Genomic DNA, 16619 nt, shown 5'->3' with positions numbered 1-16619 from the left:
ATTCGCTCTCCTTTTACTTGCGGTTAATGTCGAACGAGATACCGGACTCGTTTACATGTGAAAGCTCGTGTAAGGCCTGGCAATCGACAGTCATCCATTGCGTATAACAGTGTCGTATTGGTAGAATAATAGCTGAGACACAGAGCGTGGAAGATAAGGTAATCTGTAATAATAAAATGTACGCAACAATGTTGCAATAGCAAGCCGATGGCGGAGGCAAGAATTAACATCAGCGCAATTACGAATCTACACCTCCATTACAATGATCTTTACTTGGCTCCAAAGCCTAGGCATTAGGATGGCCTAACTTTCTTATTCTGTTACAACTGAGAACTGCTTTTTTTTTCTTTTGTTCCATTTGACGAATCATCTCCCATTACAGCTCCGTGACGAGAGACAGGTTTCGCCGAAGCCCGTAAGGATCCAGAATAATTGCATCCACTGTAACCACGCCAGATAGCAAAATTACATACAGTAGTAATGGTTGAACCAATGGTGCAAAAAGTGGTTTCAGCTTCTCTTGAGGCGTGTGCACAAACATTAACCCTCGCTATAAATTATATCCGAAAATTGATGTCTCAGTAGATATGACTTTTCACAATAAGGGTCATATTCAATGTTTAGGTTCAGGACCCTACATATACATCAGCATCTCTTTAAAATACATGTAGTGAGTAAAAGTCGAGAACATTTATTGAAATTCGCATTTTTAAAAATATTTCTCCTCTTTGCCACAAAGTAAGACCCCCGTTTGTAGGGAGTATGCGTTGCTGGAAATACATTGCCATTTCTAAGAGTGTGCTTATAGATATTTCCAAGTTCTGGGTCCCACTTACACATCTGTACATCTTTAAAATAGATGTTGTTAATATAAGCCAACAACAGTTAAGAAATTTTCAAAATTTTTCGTAGGGTTGGCGCATACTAGCCTCCAAACTCCAGCTTGTAATACACCTTACTGAAAATACGTAGGTACTGAGACGGTTAAGAAAGACATATACAGGGTGAATCACATAGAGCTTGCACCACAAATATTGACGTGCCGTTTCCACATATTGGATAGCCAGTAAGGTGCTCATATTTGTTGCCTTTAAACAGATTGTAACAATACTTATAAAATGTATTTTTGTTCATACAAACACGTTTTAAGTCTACCAATACCTATTGACACTAACACACTGAAAGATGCGTAAATTACAATGTCAATAGTTTTTATTGCAGGGTTCTAGTACGAGTCGTTTACGAGATGTCATTTTGGAAGTTTCTACACTGACATTTGTTTTTTCTCTATAACCCGTACTATATACGATGTTGTTATGTTTGCTTACAGTATGCTTGTGTGTTATTTGAATGCATTACGACTTGCTTGTCAGTTAACGTGTGACACGTCAAGCTGTAGTTCGTGAGTGGACAACGGTATTTACCAGTGTAGAATAAGTTGACATGCTCATGGTCTATGGAGAGTGTAGGAAGAATACAGTTCTTTCTTGTATAATGTAGGAGGCAACATATCTAATAAACGTCAATCATCTCAGCAGTTATTTACCAAACTCTTCAGGCAGTTACGTGAAGAGTGATAGTGTAATACCTGGACGACGTAACAGAATGAAACAAATGACGACAGGAGAGTGGGAAATAAATGTTATAGCTGCTGTTGCAGCTGATTTGCACGTTATCTCCCATGGAAATGTATGAGGAGGTGGTATAAGTCAGGCAAGTGTCCTATGCATTCTCCGTCGACGTAGGTTCAACCCTCATCCCATATCTTTCCATCAAGAGTTACGAAGATACGATTATGAGACTCGTGTTAACTTTTGTACATATGAATTAAGAGAGAATACTCCGGCTACATCATGTATCTCGTTTAGTGATAAAGCCACATTTACCCATCATGGCAGGGAAAACCGCCTAAACATGAACTGCTTGTCTGTTGACAGTACTCGTTGGCTTCGTCAGGTGGAAAGTCAGCGTCCATGAAAAGTGTCATGGTGAACCATCAGGTCGTTTTTGGTAGACGGAACACATATCGCACACAAGTATAGCAGTGTCCTAATAGACTACCCGCTGCAGACTAGGAGGAACCTGTGGTACCAACCTGAGGCTGTCATAGAATACGAAATACTACAGCATATCTTCGCGTATTGTTTCCAAATCGTTGTATTGGACGCAGAGGACCTGTACCCTGCCCACCCATTCTCTGGATTTGGCTCCTGTAGACTTTACTCTGTGAGGAAAGCTTAAAGACGCTGTCTACAAAGGCCGTACCAACGACATCCGATGAAATGCAACGACGTACTATTGCACCCTGTGCGGACATCTCCGATCAGATGCTGTCATATTTGCAGCAGTACTTCCGTATCAGACTGGAAGCGTCTATTGCCGTTACTGGTTGTCGTTTCGAATGCAACCTGTGATGGTCAACTGTCTCTTTACTGGTCAGGATCCACGTAATTAGTGTATACACTTGTGTTGTTCTTAACTTAGTGTTACCATAGGTCTTGTAAAAGTGTCGGTGTGGGATCATTTGAAAATACGATACCTGGTAAGCAATCCTGCAATGAACACCATTGACAATCTGATTTACCCTCTTTTAGTTTGTTAATGTCATTAGGCAGTGTTACATTTAAAAAAGGGTATCTAAGGACGAAAATAGACTTTCTAAGTACACACATCAAGAAACGTTTTGCATCACCCCAGTTCCGATAACTCCTAAAGACAGACGTCGACTGTGGATATTGTATCACAGACACAGTCCCTTCGACTATTCAAAGATGTCACTAAACCCGCCCAAAGATGTAAACAACCATGCATGAGCAGAACCCATTAGACGGAGGGGCTACGACAGAAGATCAGTTCCCGCCATTCCACAAGGAAGGAGGTACACTGTTGGTGTTGTCTGTAGTTCAGCCATGCCTAGACGGTCAATACCGCGGTTCGATCGCATACTTCAACTATGCCTAGACGGTCAATACTGCGGTTCGATCGCGTCCGCATTGACACTTCGTGCCAGGAAGGGCTCTCAGTAAGGGAAGTGTCTTTGCAACTCGGAGTGAACCAAAGCTATGTTGTTCGGACATGGAGGAGATACAGATAGACAGGAACTATCGATGACATGCCTCTCTCAGGCCAACCAAGGGCTACTACTGCAGTGGATGACCGACACCTACGGATTATGGCTCAGAGGAATCCTGGCAGCAACACCACCATGTTGAATAATGCTACTCGTGCAGCCACAGGATGTGTTACGACTCAAACTGTGCGCAATAGGCTGCATCATGGGCAACCACGAGACCATGCAGCGTGGTACAGATGGGCCCAACAACATGCCGAATGGGCTGCTCAAGATTGCCATCACGTTCTCTTCACTGATGAGTATCGCATATGACTTCAACCAGACACATCAGAGACGTGTTTGGAGACAACCCGGTCAGGCTGAACGCTTTAGACACACTGTCAGACGAGTGCAAAAAGGTGGAGGTTTCCTAATGTTTTGGAGTGGCATTATGTGGGGACGACGTACGCCGCCGGTGGTCATGGAAGCCACCGTAACGGCTGTGCGATACATGAATGCCATCCTCCGACCGATAGTGCAACCATATCGGCAGCATATTGGCGAGGCATTCCTCTTCATGGACGACAATGCGCGCCCCCATCGTGCACATTTTGTGAATGCCTTCCTTTAGGTTAACGACATCGCTCGACTAGAGTGGCCAGCGTATTCTCCAGTCATGAACCCTATTGAACACGCCTGGGATAGATTGAAAAGGGCTGTTTGTGGGCGACGTGACCCACCAACCACTCTGAGGGATTTACGCTGAATCGCTGTTGAGTATTCGGACAATCTGGACCAATAGTACCTTGATGAACTTGTGGAGAGTATGCCACGAAGAATACAGGCATGCGCCAATAGGACGTGCTGTATTCCACTGGTGTGTACATCAATCTTGACCACCACCTCTGAAGGTCTTGTTGTATGGTGGTACAACATGCAATGTGTCGTTTTCATGAGTAATAAAAAGAGCTGAAATGATGTTTATGTTGACTTCTATTCCAATTTTTTGTACAGGTTCCGGAACTCGGAACTGAGGTGATGCAGACTTCTGTTGATGTGTGTATTATTACAATCTGTTTATTGGCCAAAAACGCGAGCCCCCGTCCTCTAAACCATTCTGTGAAAACCGCACATCAATAGCACTTTCCATTACCGCAATATTTACCGTACGAGTTTTAGGTGGTTCACTCTGTGTATTCCACTACATTCCAGTGTACTATAGTGAATACGAAATTTTAACGAATAGCTGTGTATATCACTGTAGTGAATTATTCTTTATAGTTGCATGAAGCAGTATGAGACATCGTATGTATATCAGTATTATTGTAGTCCACATGGATTAGACCTAGAGGGAAAAGTGAATTTCAGCATTTCCTAGAATTACGGTGACTGTCATCCATTGCACCTGCCCAAGATGCACAAACCCCCAACGATAGAAAAGCACAGTATTAAATACAGAGGACAATTCAGGTGTTAGGCAGCACTGAATGCTTCCTAGACTTGCAGGTGGTTGTTAAACGACATCTGCGGAAGCAGATACGCCTCACGTGAGGCCGCCACACCACTAAGTAGACTGCGCATTGCAGGTGTTGGACTACGCACAGTACTTCCTGGACCTGCAGCAGGTGGCGGCGCGGGAGGCGTTGGTTCAGCAGCAGCAACAGCAGCACCAGCACCAGCACCACCACCACCACACGCCACACGCCGACGAATGGCAGCTCGAGTACAACTTCACTTCCTATTACGGCGTCCACGAGATCTCGCCGGAGGCTCTCGCTGGCCTCGCCGAGGCCTTCCCGGACCCAGCACGGGCCAAACTAGCCAACAAGTAAGCCCAGGCGTCCATGCACACGGTGTTCCCCCACGTGCAGGTTTTACTACTGCACAACGGCAACAATTAATGAAACGTAAAGCAACAAAGACGTAACAGCGCTGCTTCTAGTCTGCTCGTTTTTCCAATAATTTGGATTTATTATTATTATTGTTATTATTACATTTCATTTCCTATAGTTAAAGGTAAAGTAGGCTGTTCGAGCAATGATCCACTGTAGAGTCTCTGACTTCTCACCCAAATACCAGATGAGTCTTACAACTAAGGAGAACCTTGGTCAGAAATTGGGGATCCGAATTTTTGGTTTCTAATCATCAGTCTTCTGATTAGTCTGATGCAGCCCGCTACGAATTGCCCTTCTGTACCAACCTGTTCATGTCAAACTAGCAATAGCAGACCACGTCCTCCATTACTTGCTGGATGCATTCCAATCCCTGCCTCCCCGTACAGGTTTTACACTCTACACCATCCTCTATTACCATGGTGTTGTTCATTGACGTCTTAACATATGCCCTATCATCCTGTTTCTGCTTCTCGTCATTGTTTACCAAATATTCCTTTCCCCCCGATTCTACAGAGAACCGATTCTAAAGAGAACCTCATTGCTCATCTTATCAGACCAGCTAATTTTCCACATCTTAAATGCTTCAGTTCTCTACTGATCAGGTTTTCCCACAACCCATATTTCACTACCATATATGTTTGTTGTTGTTGTTGTTGTTGTTGTGGTCTTCAGTCCAGAGACAGGTTTGATGCAGCTCTCCATGCTACTCTATCCTGTGCAAGCTTCTTCATCTCCCAGTACCTACTGCAACCTACTTCCTTCTGTATCTGTTTAGTGTATTCATCTCTTGGTCTCCCTCTACAATTTTGGCCCTCCACGCTGCCCTCCAATGCTAAATTTGTGATCCATTGTTGCCTCAGAACATGCCCTACCAACCGGTCCCTTCTTCTTGTGAAGTTGTGCCACAAACTCCTCTTCCCCCCAATTCTATTCAATACCTCCTCATTAGTCATATGATCTACAGATCTAATCTTCACCATTCTTCTGTAGCACCACATTTCAAAAGCTTCTATTCTCTTCTTGTCCAAACTATTTATCGTCCATGTTTCACTTCCATACATGGCTACACTCTATAAAAATACTTTCAGAAACGACTTCTTGACACTTAAATCTATAATAGATGTTAACAAATTTCTCTTCTTCAGAAATGCTTTCCTTGCCATTGCCAGTCTACATTTTATATCTTCTCTACTTCAACCATCATCAGCTATTTTGCTCCCCAAATAGCAAAACTCCTTTACTACTTTAAGTGTCTCATTTCCTAATCTAATTCCCTCATCATGTTTGATACTAGTAGAATTCTATTGGCCAGGAATGCTCTATTTCGAAGTGCTGCTCTCCTTTTCATATCCTCTTTGCATCATCCACTAATAGTTATGCTGCTCCCTAGGTAGCAGAAATTTCTAACTTCATCTACATCATGACATGACGTTAAATTTCTCGCTGTTCTCATTTCTTCTCCTTCTCATAATTTCCGTCTTTTTTCGATTTACTCCTAATCAATACGCTCTGTTCATTAGACCGTTCATTCCATTCAGCCGATCCAGTAATATTTCTTATTCTTACTAAGGATAGCAATGTCATCAGCGAATTTTATCACTGTTATCCACTCACCACGAATTCTAACGTAACTCTTATCCGGTTTTGCGTTGGTTCATAGAGTTATTGGATCTCCTCCTGAGGGATATCTTTCTAGATTCTGACTAACTGACGTGTTACATCGACAAAATTCCGAGCTGGTTGGAGGGCCCTGCCCATAATGCTCCAAACTTTCTCAACTGGGGAGAGATCCGGTGACCTTGCGGCCAGGGTAAGGTTCGGCAGGCACGAAGACATGTAGTAGGAAATCTCGCCATGTGCGGGCGGGCATTTTCTTTGCTGAATTTTAAGTCCAGGATGACTTGCTGCGTCAGGCAATAGAACAGCGCGTAGAATATCGTCGACCTACCGCTTTGCTGTAAGGTTGTCGTGGATGACAACCATAGGGGCCGTGCTTGAAAAGAAATGGCAGACCAAAACATCAATTCTTGTTGTCGGGTCGTATAGTGGGCGACATTTAGGCTGGTATCCCATCGCTGTCCGAGACCTCTCCAGACTTGCTTAGTCTGCAGTCTCATTGAATAGACTAGAACTGTCTTTATTAATGAGTGCCGCTTAGAACTGAGCTTTCATGACCAGCGAGGACGTGTATAGAGACACCCCGAAAAGCGATGGGATAACAAACCGTCTGTCACCAATCATACGGTTTTACAACGGGGAGTGACGGTCTGGGGCGCCATTTCATTTCGTATCAGTCATCCATGGCATGGCTATAGTACAGAAATACGTCAAGGGCTTGCATTTCAGCAAGATAATGCCTGTCCGCACACGGCGAGAGCTTGTACAGCTTGTCTTCGGGTGAGGCCAGCAATGTATCCGGATCTCTCCCCAATTGTGTACGTTTGGAATATTATGGGCAAGACCCCATAGCCATCACGGGATGTTGAAGATGCATGGCTTCAATTTGACAGTGTTTGGCACGATATTGCTCACGAGGAGACCCAACAATCCTGTCAATCAATGTGAAGCCGAACAACCGCTCGCTTAAGGGCCTGAGGTGGACCAACAAACCTTTACTGACTTGCTTGATTTGTGGCGCTCTTTCTCTCGAATAAATCACTCAATTTTTCAGAAACTGTAATCATTTGTTTGTTTGCACATGTACATCACACCCCCCGCTTTCCGTCCAATTGGGATAATTCCTCTTAGATTATTTTTCTTAGAGTAAATATATTTTTCTTAGAGATTCTTCCAGCAATGACCCATTGAAGAAAAAGGACTCTTCAGCCAAATACTAAGAGAGGTGACAGTGAGGAAGACGGAATCCCATTTTGGAACATTTGGGAGAAGATTTACAATCGCCTTACAACAAAAGAAAAACCCCACAACAACCTTGGATAGAACCGGTGGATGGGAAGTACGTTTAATTTACTTCCTCAGCAAGAATATGAAGGCTGTTAAATGTAAATGTGTTTTCATTCATGTGTACACTAAGTATTGTTGTTTAGCATATGACTAATACTCATAATTCTCGGGAGATACTTACAGGTGTATATATAGAGGCTGTATCTTAATTGATGGCGTAACGCATACAGTTGAAAATAGAAGGTACAAAAAGCGAAAGAGAATCAGTAAACATAGGTCCGCTAACTAACTGTTGACGAGATAACCGAGACTTTGTGGTTACTAGTTGCCACTGACATGATTCTGTGTAAGCACCCCGTGCTGATCCGTAGTGTAGTTTTTGTTTACATTTTCGAGACGTGGAATTGTAAACACAATGGATACGACAGCGGAGTACACGTGTTTGAGTGGCACTCATGGCAGATGTTTGTGGAGCGTCAGTTGTCTTGTAGGAGTTTTGGTGGTAACACTGATCATTAGGGAGTATGCGGGTATGCATTTCATGTATGTTAGGGCTAATGACAATGCACGAGAGGCTGTACGCTTGTATCAAGAAGGATACCTTGTCCAAAGCCACCAGGATCCTTTACAAGGGAGCATTATCGCGTCTGAGAAACTGAGAGCTTTGCATATGCTGTGGGAGAGGGTATGGCAGCACGAATTACACATGTACGTGAAGAAGTGGTGCTAGAAACAGATGAAAACTCTCCAGGCATCACGACAGGGACACTGGCCACACAAATTCCTCGAATGAAACATCGCAGTGTTTGGAGAAGAATGCATTGCAAAGCAGTGTACCCGTACCAACCCCAAAGTCTTAAGCGTCTTAGTGAGGCGGTCTTTGCTCCCAGACTAACTCTCTGTCAGTGGATGACACAACAAGCTGTTGGCAACCCTTCATTTTACAGTAAAATTTTATTTACAGATAAAGCAGAGTACACTCGTGATGGTGTATTTAATTAGTAAAATTGTAGCAATTGGAGTCATCTAGCCTCCGACTCACAAGCTATACCTAATTCTCTCATTGAATGTGTGATTAATGGTACCAAATGGTCGTCTGATTGGCCGTGAATATTACCAAACAATCTCAATGGACGGAATTACCTTTGGTTTCTGCGGCATCCTTGTGCAGGATTACGTGAGGATGTTTCTTCAGAGTGACGCTAGACCATATAATACATGCATGGTGGAGAACCGGCACATTTTGATGCTATGGTGAAACCACATCTAATGCGCCGATATGTCAAAGCTAGACTGGGCGAGGAGGACCTGTAACGTGCCCTTCAAGATCACCTGACCTGAACCCCAAGGATTTCTGTGTTTGAGACCACCTTACAGGTGTAGTGTAGGCCACGCCGGTTACACGGTTTAGGAATTGGAGCACAGACTCGTCAGTGCTTGTCAAGCATATCGAATACAGGCGTATTTGGGAGGACTCGAAACTCATTGCGCCGGCGGTACAGGCCTGCATTCGGGTATAGGGACGACATTTTGAACACCTCCGTTTATTACGAGTGCAGTTATGTTACTGTTGTTGCGCTGTTGTGATTCTTGAAGTTTTCCCGGCGTACTGAATATTCTATGAGGTTCTGGGATTTCAGCTGCATCTTATTGATTTCTTGCCACAATGTTTCGGCTGACAACCGTTCAGCCATCTTCAGGTGTTCGCCAATAGAGACTATGAGTTCACGATGTCGGCTTTATAGCAAACATTTGTGCTGCAACGCATGTGCATAGGCGGCAATCAGAAGAGCGTTTTCCCTCAGAAGAGATTAAAGAGATCAACGGGTCCAAGCAAAAAAAAAAAAAAAAAGAAAAAAAAAGCCGCCTGCTCTCGGCGAGATCCTTTTCGGACTTACAAACCGTGACGAGTTGGGTTCTTTAATTTATTCTGACAGAAAATATTTTATTCATGTGAGCATCTGGTGACATCTTACGTTTGTTTCTTGCCCCGTTACCAAGAGTGCCGCCAGAGGGCTTGCACGTAGTTTCACCTTTACGTATGCGCCTGCGCATCAAAAATGGAACACTATTTTCGTAGGTCGTGGATTTCGATAGAGGACGTTCCTGTGACGGCCGCCTATGTTCATGTGGTGCAGCGCCAATTTTTGCTGTAAAGCCGACTGTCTCCAGTGGCGGACACCTGAAGATGGCTGAACGGTTGCCAGCCAAAATATTGTGGCTAGAAGTCAACAAGATCCGTCTGCCCCGAAACCTCTTAGGATATGTCGTCGTGCTCATTCAACAAACCTACACGTCCACAAAAGTATCGATAATAATTTTTGTTAATGTTGTACAATATTCATATTTTTTCCTAAATCGGACGACGCTTACGAAGAATCAAGTCAGTGGTGGTTAGTAAACACAAAGTCCCTATTAGGTCGCAAACCCTTGCTTTGGAGACCTATGTTTACTGAAACTATTTTTATTCTATTATCATGTACAATCAATTGTATACGGTTACGCCATTAAATATGGTACAGCCTGCACATAAGAATAAGAAACGATGAACTTTCAAATGTTACATATGTTTAATAACAATGTCCAGTTCTTCATTTCAGTGCACTGTCTCCAGTTTTGCTAACAGGAAATTCTATTCACTACGTGGTTATCCTCGAATCCAACACTAGCTGGCAATGCGACACATAGCTTGGTGTGCAGCTCGGCAGTCACAATGTGGATGGGGCAGCTTGTCCCACCGGTGGGGGCGTCTTTGCACCTGCCGTGGCCCTTTGGAATTCGATCCACGGCAGCCCAGGCCTAGTGTGATAGGCGAGATCCAGTTGGGAGAGCAACGCCTGAGAAGATGTCGGCAATGGGGTCGGTGAGGAGCAGTAGCAATAATGGACCTGCGTGGTATCTGCTCAGGTGCAGAACTGCTACTGTTACTCACTCACCCTACCATTCTTCGGGAATTTTAAAAACCTCTGGAAACCATTCAGAGGCATCACGCACGGTAGGATGTCGTGAGCGTAGCGTTTTAAGATTATGGGCCAACTACTCTTTTGTGTATTGTTCTCAGTGCAATAAAAAATGTCTTTAGAAAAATGCCACGAATGGCTGTTCTTACACGAGCTTTCGACCAAAGAAATGAATTTTTGACGGAGTGTGACTACGTTTTAAAAATATATTCAAAAGTAGTTAGTACTTGCCTTGCTGCGACAGATTCTTATGGACACAAATGAATTTTATGATCATGGTTACATAATGTGGTCAAAAGTATCCGGACACCCATAAAAACGTACGTTTTTCATATTAGGTGCATTGTGCTCCGCCTACTGCCAGGTACTCCATATCGGCAACCTCAGTAGTCGTTAGACATCGTGAAGCAGAATGGGGCACTCCGCGGAACTCACAGACTTCGAACATAATCAAGTGATTGGGGGGTCACTTGTGTCACACTTGTGTCGCCGCCGACAGTTGAAGAGGGTCGTAATGTGTAATAGGCAGACATTTATCCAGACCATCACACAGGAATTCCAAACTGCATCAGGATCCGTTGCAAGTACTGTGACAGTTAGGAGGATGGTGAGAAAATTTGGATTTCATGGTCGAGCGGCTGCTCATAAGCCACACGTCACGCCGGTAAATACCAAACGACGCCTCGCTTGGTGTAAGGAGCGTAAAAATTGGGCGATTGAACAGTGGAAAAACGTTGAGTGTAGTGACGAATCACGGTACACAATGTGGCGATCCCATGACTGTGTGCGGGTATGGAGAATGCCTGATGAACGTTATCTGCCAGCGTGTGTTATGGTGTGGTCGTGTTTTACGTAGAAGGGACTTACCCCTTGCTGTTTTGCCTGACACTATCACAGCACAGGCCTACACTGATGTTTTAAGCACCTTCTTGTTCCCACTGTTGAAGAAAAATTCAAGGATAGTGATTGCATCTTTCAACACGATCAAGCACCTGTTCATAATGCACGACCTGTGGTGGAGTGGTTACACGACAATAACATCGCTATAATGAACTGGCCTACACGGAGTCCTGACCTGAATCCTATAGAACACCTTAGGGATGTTTTGGAACGCCGACTTCGTGCCAGGCCTCACCGACCTACACTGGGATCTCTACTCAGTGCAGCACTCTGTGAAGAATGGGCTCCCATTCCCCAAGAAACCTTCCAGCACCTCATTGAACGTATGCCTGCGAGAATGGAAACTGTCGTCAAGGCTAACGGAGGTCCTACAGTCCGCAGCTCGTGGTCGTGCGGTGGCGTTCTCGCTTCCCGCGCCCGGGTTCCCGGGTTTGATTCCCGGCGGGGTCAGGGATTTTCTCTGCCTCGTGATGACTGGGTGTTGTGTGAGGTTCTTAAGTTAGTTAGGTTTAAGTAGTTCTAAGTTCTAGGGGACTGATGACCATAGATGTTAAGTGCCACAGTGCTCAGAGCCATTGTTTTTGGAGGTCCTGCACCATACTGAATTCCAGCATTACCGATGGAGGGCACCACGAACTTGTAGATCATTTTCAGCCAGGTGTGCAGATTCTTTTGATGACATAGAGTATTTATACTTTTTGCAGTTATGCCCGTTATTAACATTCCTGATGAAGAAATAAGAATGATGAGAGCTCATACTCGCAGTTGAGCGCAGAGAGCAAAATGCATACAATGCCACGAAAATAGTCGTATCTTTAGGCATTTATTTATCATTACTGCATAGGCTCCTTGACCGTAGCCAAGTTGTTTTAACGTGTCATTGTGTAAAGTAATTTAACTATTAACTTAAGATAACTGTTTCGACCGTATCACAAAGGCCTTCCGCAGAGCAAGACTAGTATTTTGTACAATTACGCGTTGCAGCACCCAGAATAATTTTGATCATGTTTAACACTGACGTCGGAATGAAAAGCAACGATGGATGGGTAATTCAGGATCAAATCAGTGCCACTGATAAAAGAAAGAATACACTTGTACACACCCAAAACAAGTGACATACTGGTTAGCCACGTAAGAGAGAACCGAACCTCAAAAAATTCGTAGTCATTTTAATAAACTAGACTGGGATGTATTCAACAAACCTTCGTTTCGGATGGATTAATAAGATATCGGCTCTGTACTATGTGAATCGGATGCTAAGAACCGCACTGTGAAGTTTGAGCACAATTAAAGGCAACTATGAACTTAAAAATACACGAGCAATATTACCCAAAGTTGCTAGATTTGAGCGACAGTCTCAGCACGTTTCTGTAACTTGTTGCATGAAGAGGACCATCAGAAAGTAACTTCAGCGTAAATTGCTATATAAGTCATCTATAACAGCAAACATGGAAGCAAGACACTCACATACGACCACCAAGAAACACAGACAGGAACAGACAAATCAGCTCAGTGGAGTACGTTGCGTGGTTTCAAACGGATACATTTGCAGAGATCAAGCGCGCCCACTGGCTTTCTATATAGTCATTCGTTACTACTCACCAAATTACCTGTCGTGTTGCATGTATTTTCAACCAGCTAAAGACTGCGACACCAGCAGTACTCGATCGCTTGGTATAGAACATCTTTGCAGTATGACTCCAATTCAGAATACCTGGAAGAAAGAATAGTTTTGAAAGTTGATATTGTGATAAGCAATTAGGTTTTCTATTACCTAAGATCTTGTTGAATTTGCTTATAATAACAGGAGATCAGAGCAGATCAGGTGGCATAATGTCTGTTAAGAGCGGAAGCCAGTGAACTAATGACACCAGATATTATTCAGTTCAGTGTCGACAAGCCTAGAATGAAGGCTGTTCATCCACCACAGGTGACTTATATTCAGCACTTGAGTGCACTAAGCCCAAGTTGAATAACTCATGATGGTTGCTGAGCATCCCCAGGTAGTTCCATGAAACTGCTACAAGATATCCGAGCTAGGTTCATAAGGTGCTGCTTGAAGGTCCGTGTTCAGTCCAAGACGTTGCCCGGATATACTAAGTAATACCGATGACTTCTCCGCCATGAAATGTGTGTGTGATAACTGGGAAATGAGGCGACCTTGTTATAGGAACCAGCACAACTTTCACTCGCGATTATTTAATGAAATCAAGCAATAGATGTATCAGACATTCTAAACTAGTCCTCCAGAAAGGGAACGTCGTCAACTGTCACGCTATTCATTTGCTCTTTTAAAACTTGATGTTTTTTTTTCCTTTGTTGAATTTCGATTCATCCCAAACGGCGGCGGGCTGGCAGCAGCTTAGTACACCACTGACACCAGGAGAAGAAGATAACAAACAATACAATCAGGCGATAAAAACGGTGGCTTAAATTGTAAAATGGTGGAAAATTGTGGAAGCTAAAACAAAGGGGCGATACTAATAAAGTACACAAGAAGCAGACAGGTAAAATAGTACACAACAATTAAAAAAAACACGGTGACAGTCTGATTTCTGTTCGCAAGATACAAAAATCACATCCAGCGCCAGTACGATTTCTGTGCGCAACACTTCAGAAAAGATGCTCAACACTGAACAGCCACTTAAAACACAACACTAAAAAGTTGGCAAAAAATGTCACGCCAAAGCCAAGGGCAGGTGGGGGGGGGGGGGGGGGGACCTGGACAGAGGAGGGGAAAAAGGGGGAAGGAGAGAAAAAACAAAGTGGGGGGAGGAGTCGATGGTGGGACTCATAAGGGGAGGGGGTGAGCAGGGCAGACATGAGAGGGAGTGGGGAAAGGCAGAGGAGGGGAATGCAAAAGGACTCGGGGGGAGAGGAGAGAGGTAGAGAGAGGGTAGGCGGGGAAAAACAGGATGGGAGTGGGGAGAGGGAGCCCAGGAAAAGGACAGAGGAAGGGAGGAGGGAGGTGAGGATCACAGTTGATAGGAAGGATAAATGGAGGGAGAGAGGGCATCTTCCAGGAGGGGTAGTCGACGGAAGCCACCTTCGGAAAGGAGATGAAGGTTGTAGAGGTGCAGGGTAGGGGGGACACAACAGGGATTGTGTGGCAGAGGGCGGGGGTTTGAAAGTAGGGGAGCAACCAGAGGATGATGGGGATCAAGGCGGTGGAGGGTGCTGAGGACGTGGATATGTTCGAGAAAAAGGAGCATATTGGGGAAAGGAATCAGGTCATAGAGGATCTGCATGGGGGACGGGAGGCATATACGAAAGGCGAGGCTGAGTGCATGGCACTCGAGGATCTGGAGGGACATATAGAATTTGGGGGGGCAGGGTGGATATCCAGGCGGGACTGGCATAACAGAGGATGGGACAGATTAAGGATTTGTAAAACTCGGTGAATAATTTCCGTATATGATTCACTTAATACAATAGATTCGTTTACGATATTCTTCATCTTCGAAGTCATACTGATCTGTTACAGTGCGCAGCAAAACTTCTTAAGAGATATACAGGGTGTCCAGTGAAGGTGTCCCTACTTTCAGAAGTAAATATCTCGAAAAGTAAGAGCGATAGAGGAGTGCAACGAACGGTATGTTTATTGTTAAAGCTGTAAGAATTTTATACAGAAGTCACGAGGAAGTTTCGAAATAGTTCGAAAAGCTGTTTACAGGTGGAGCTATAGTCGCATAGCGACAATACATAGTGTGCCGCAGCTGAGAGTGACCAGTTCCACCACTGAAACGTGAAAGGAGGTTAGCGTACCGAAGGATGAGGTTGAAATCACTTATTCCATTTTCGCATGATTTAATGTTCCAAAAGGATCCGATGTAAAAAACTGTTTGCAACCTCTTTCCAAATTCCAAAGGAGAGGCAACGCGATTGCGGGGAATGCTGGCCCTCGGCAAACCGTACTTACTCCTAAAATTTAAAAATGTTTTCTGGAATTATTCAGCTAAATTCAGGGAAATCCATCCTAAGAATTGCAGCAGAGATTGGTCTGAAGCGTTCCAGGACGCTGAAACAGAGCTACAAACTTTTCATTCAAAATCATGCCGTTACGATCTGTGCAACAAAGGGGTGACTGCGAACCAGATCGTCACTACTATCGTTAATGAGTGATTTGATGTTGGCTGCATCTCGGTGATAGACGATACACACTTTCACCTGAATGAAGTCGTGAATAAACAAAACCGGCGATTTTGGGGTTTCGGAAGACTCCACATTTGTGAAGCGAAACCACTGTATTCTCCCAAAATTGCTGTATGGGCTTCGGTATGCTGGAGAGGAATCGTTGGCCGTTTTTCGTGCTAGGAACGGTCGCTAGTGAACATTACGTGATACTTTTGGAACAATTCGTCGCCAAATAGCTAGGATCGACCAGGCACTGAGTGGTTCATGCAAAATGAGGCCAGGACACATTGCACTGAACAGATGTTTCACTTTCTTGAATATTTCGGGAATATAGCCACTTCGTCTAGCTTATTGCAAATGTACTGGTGCAGGAAGAGATTTGCGACCATATTCACCCTGTCTGATTCCTTGTGACTACGTTTTGGGGGCACGTTGAAAGACGCTGTCTACTTGGACCAGTCCAGTAAAGCTCGACGAGCTTGAATCGGTGATCTGTGACGCATCTGAATCCATTTCCGTTGAGACAGTGTGGGATGAAATGAGAAATTGCATTCTTCGTGTGCCCCACCTCAATACTGTGAATGTTGGCCACTTCGAGAAGACTGTGCTGTGACAGCGAAGACTGATTGCAGAGGACAAGTTTAATCGTGGACACGAACGCTGATACTGAATGAGCTGCACGGCCTACAGCTTTTTGAACTACTTATTAACTTTTGTAAAAATTCGTAATAAGCATACCATTTTTTACACTTGTCTATCGATCTTAGCTATCGA

General features: G+C 44.2%; 1 protein-coding gene across 1 annotated transcript in view; it reads left to right on the top strand.

The window, feature by feature from the left end:
- Positions 1-16619, top strand: part of LOC124596580 (acid sphingomyelinase-like phosphodiesterase 3a) — a 152396-nt gene that overhangs the window by 109840 nt on the left and 25937 nt on the right. Inside the window, exon 6 of the mRNA XM_047135774.1 lies at positions 4639-4880. Within this exon, the coding sequence (XP_046991730.1) occupies positions 4639-4880 (242 nt within the window). The remainder of the gene's footprint in view (positions 1-4638; positions 4881-16619) is intronic.

This window comes from Schistocerca americana, chromosome 1, assembly GCF_021461395.2.
Source record: "Schistocerca americana isolate TAMUIC-IGC-003095 chromosome 1, iqSchAmer2.1, whole genome shotgun sequence".
In the NCBI taxonomy this organism is placed as follows: domain Eukaryota; kingdom Metazoa; phylum Arthropoda; class Insecta; order Orthoptera; family Acrididae; genus Schistocerca; species Schistocerca americana.
This window is presented reverse-complemented; position numbering and strand designations above follow the sequence as displayed.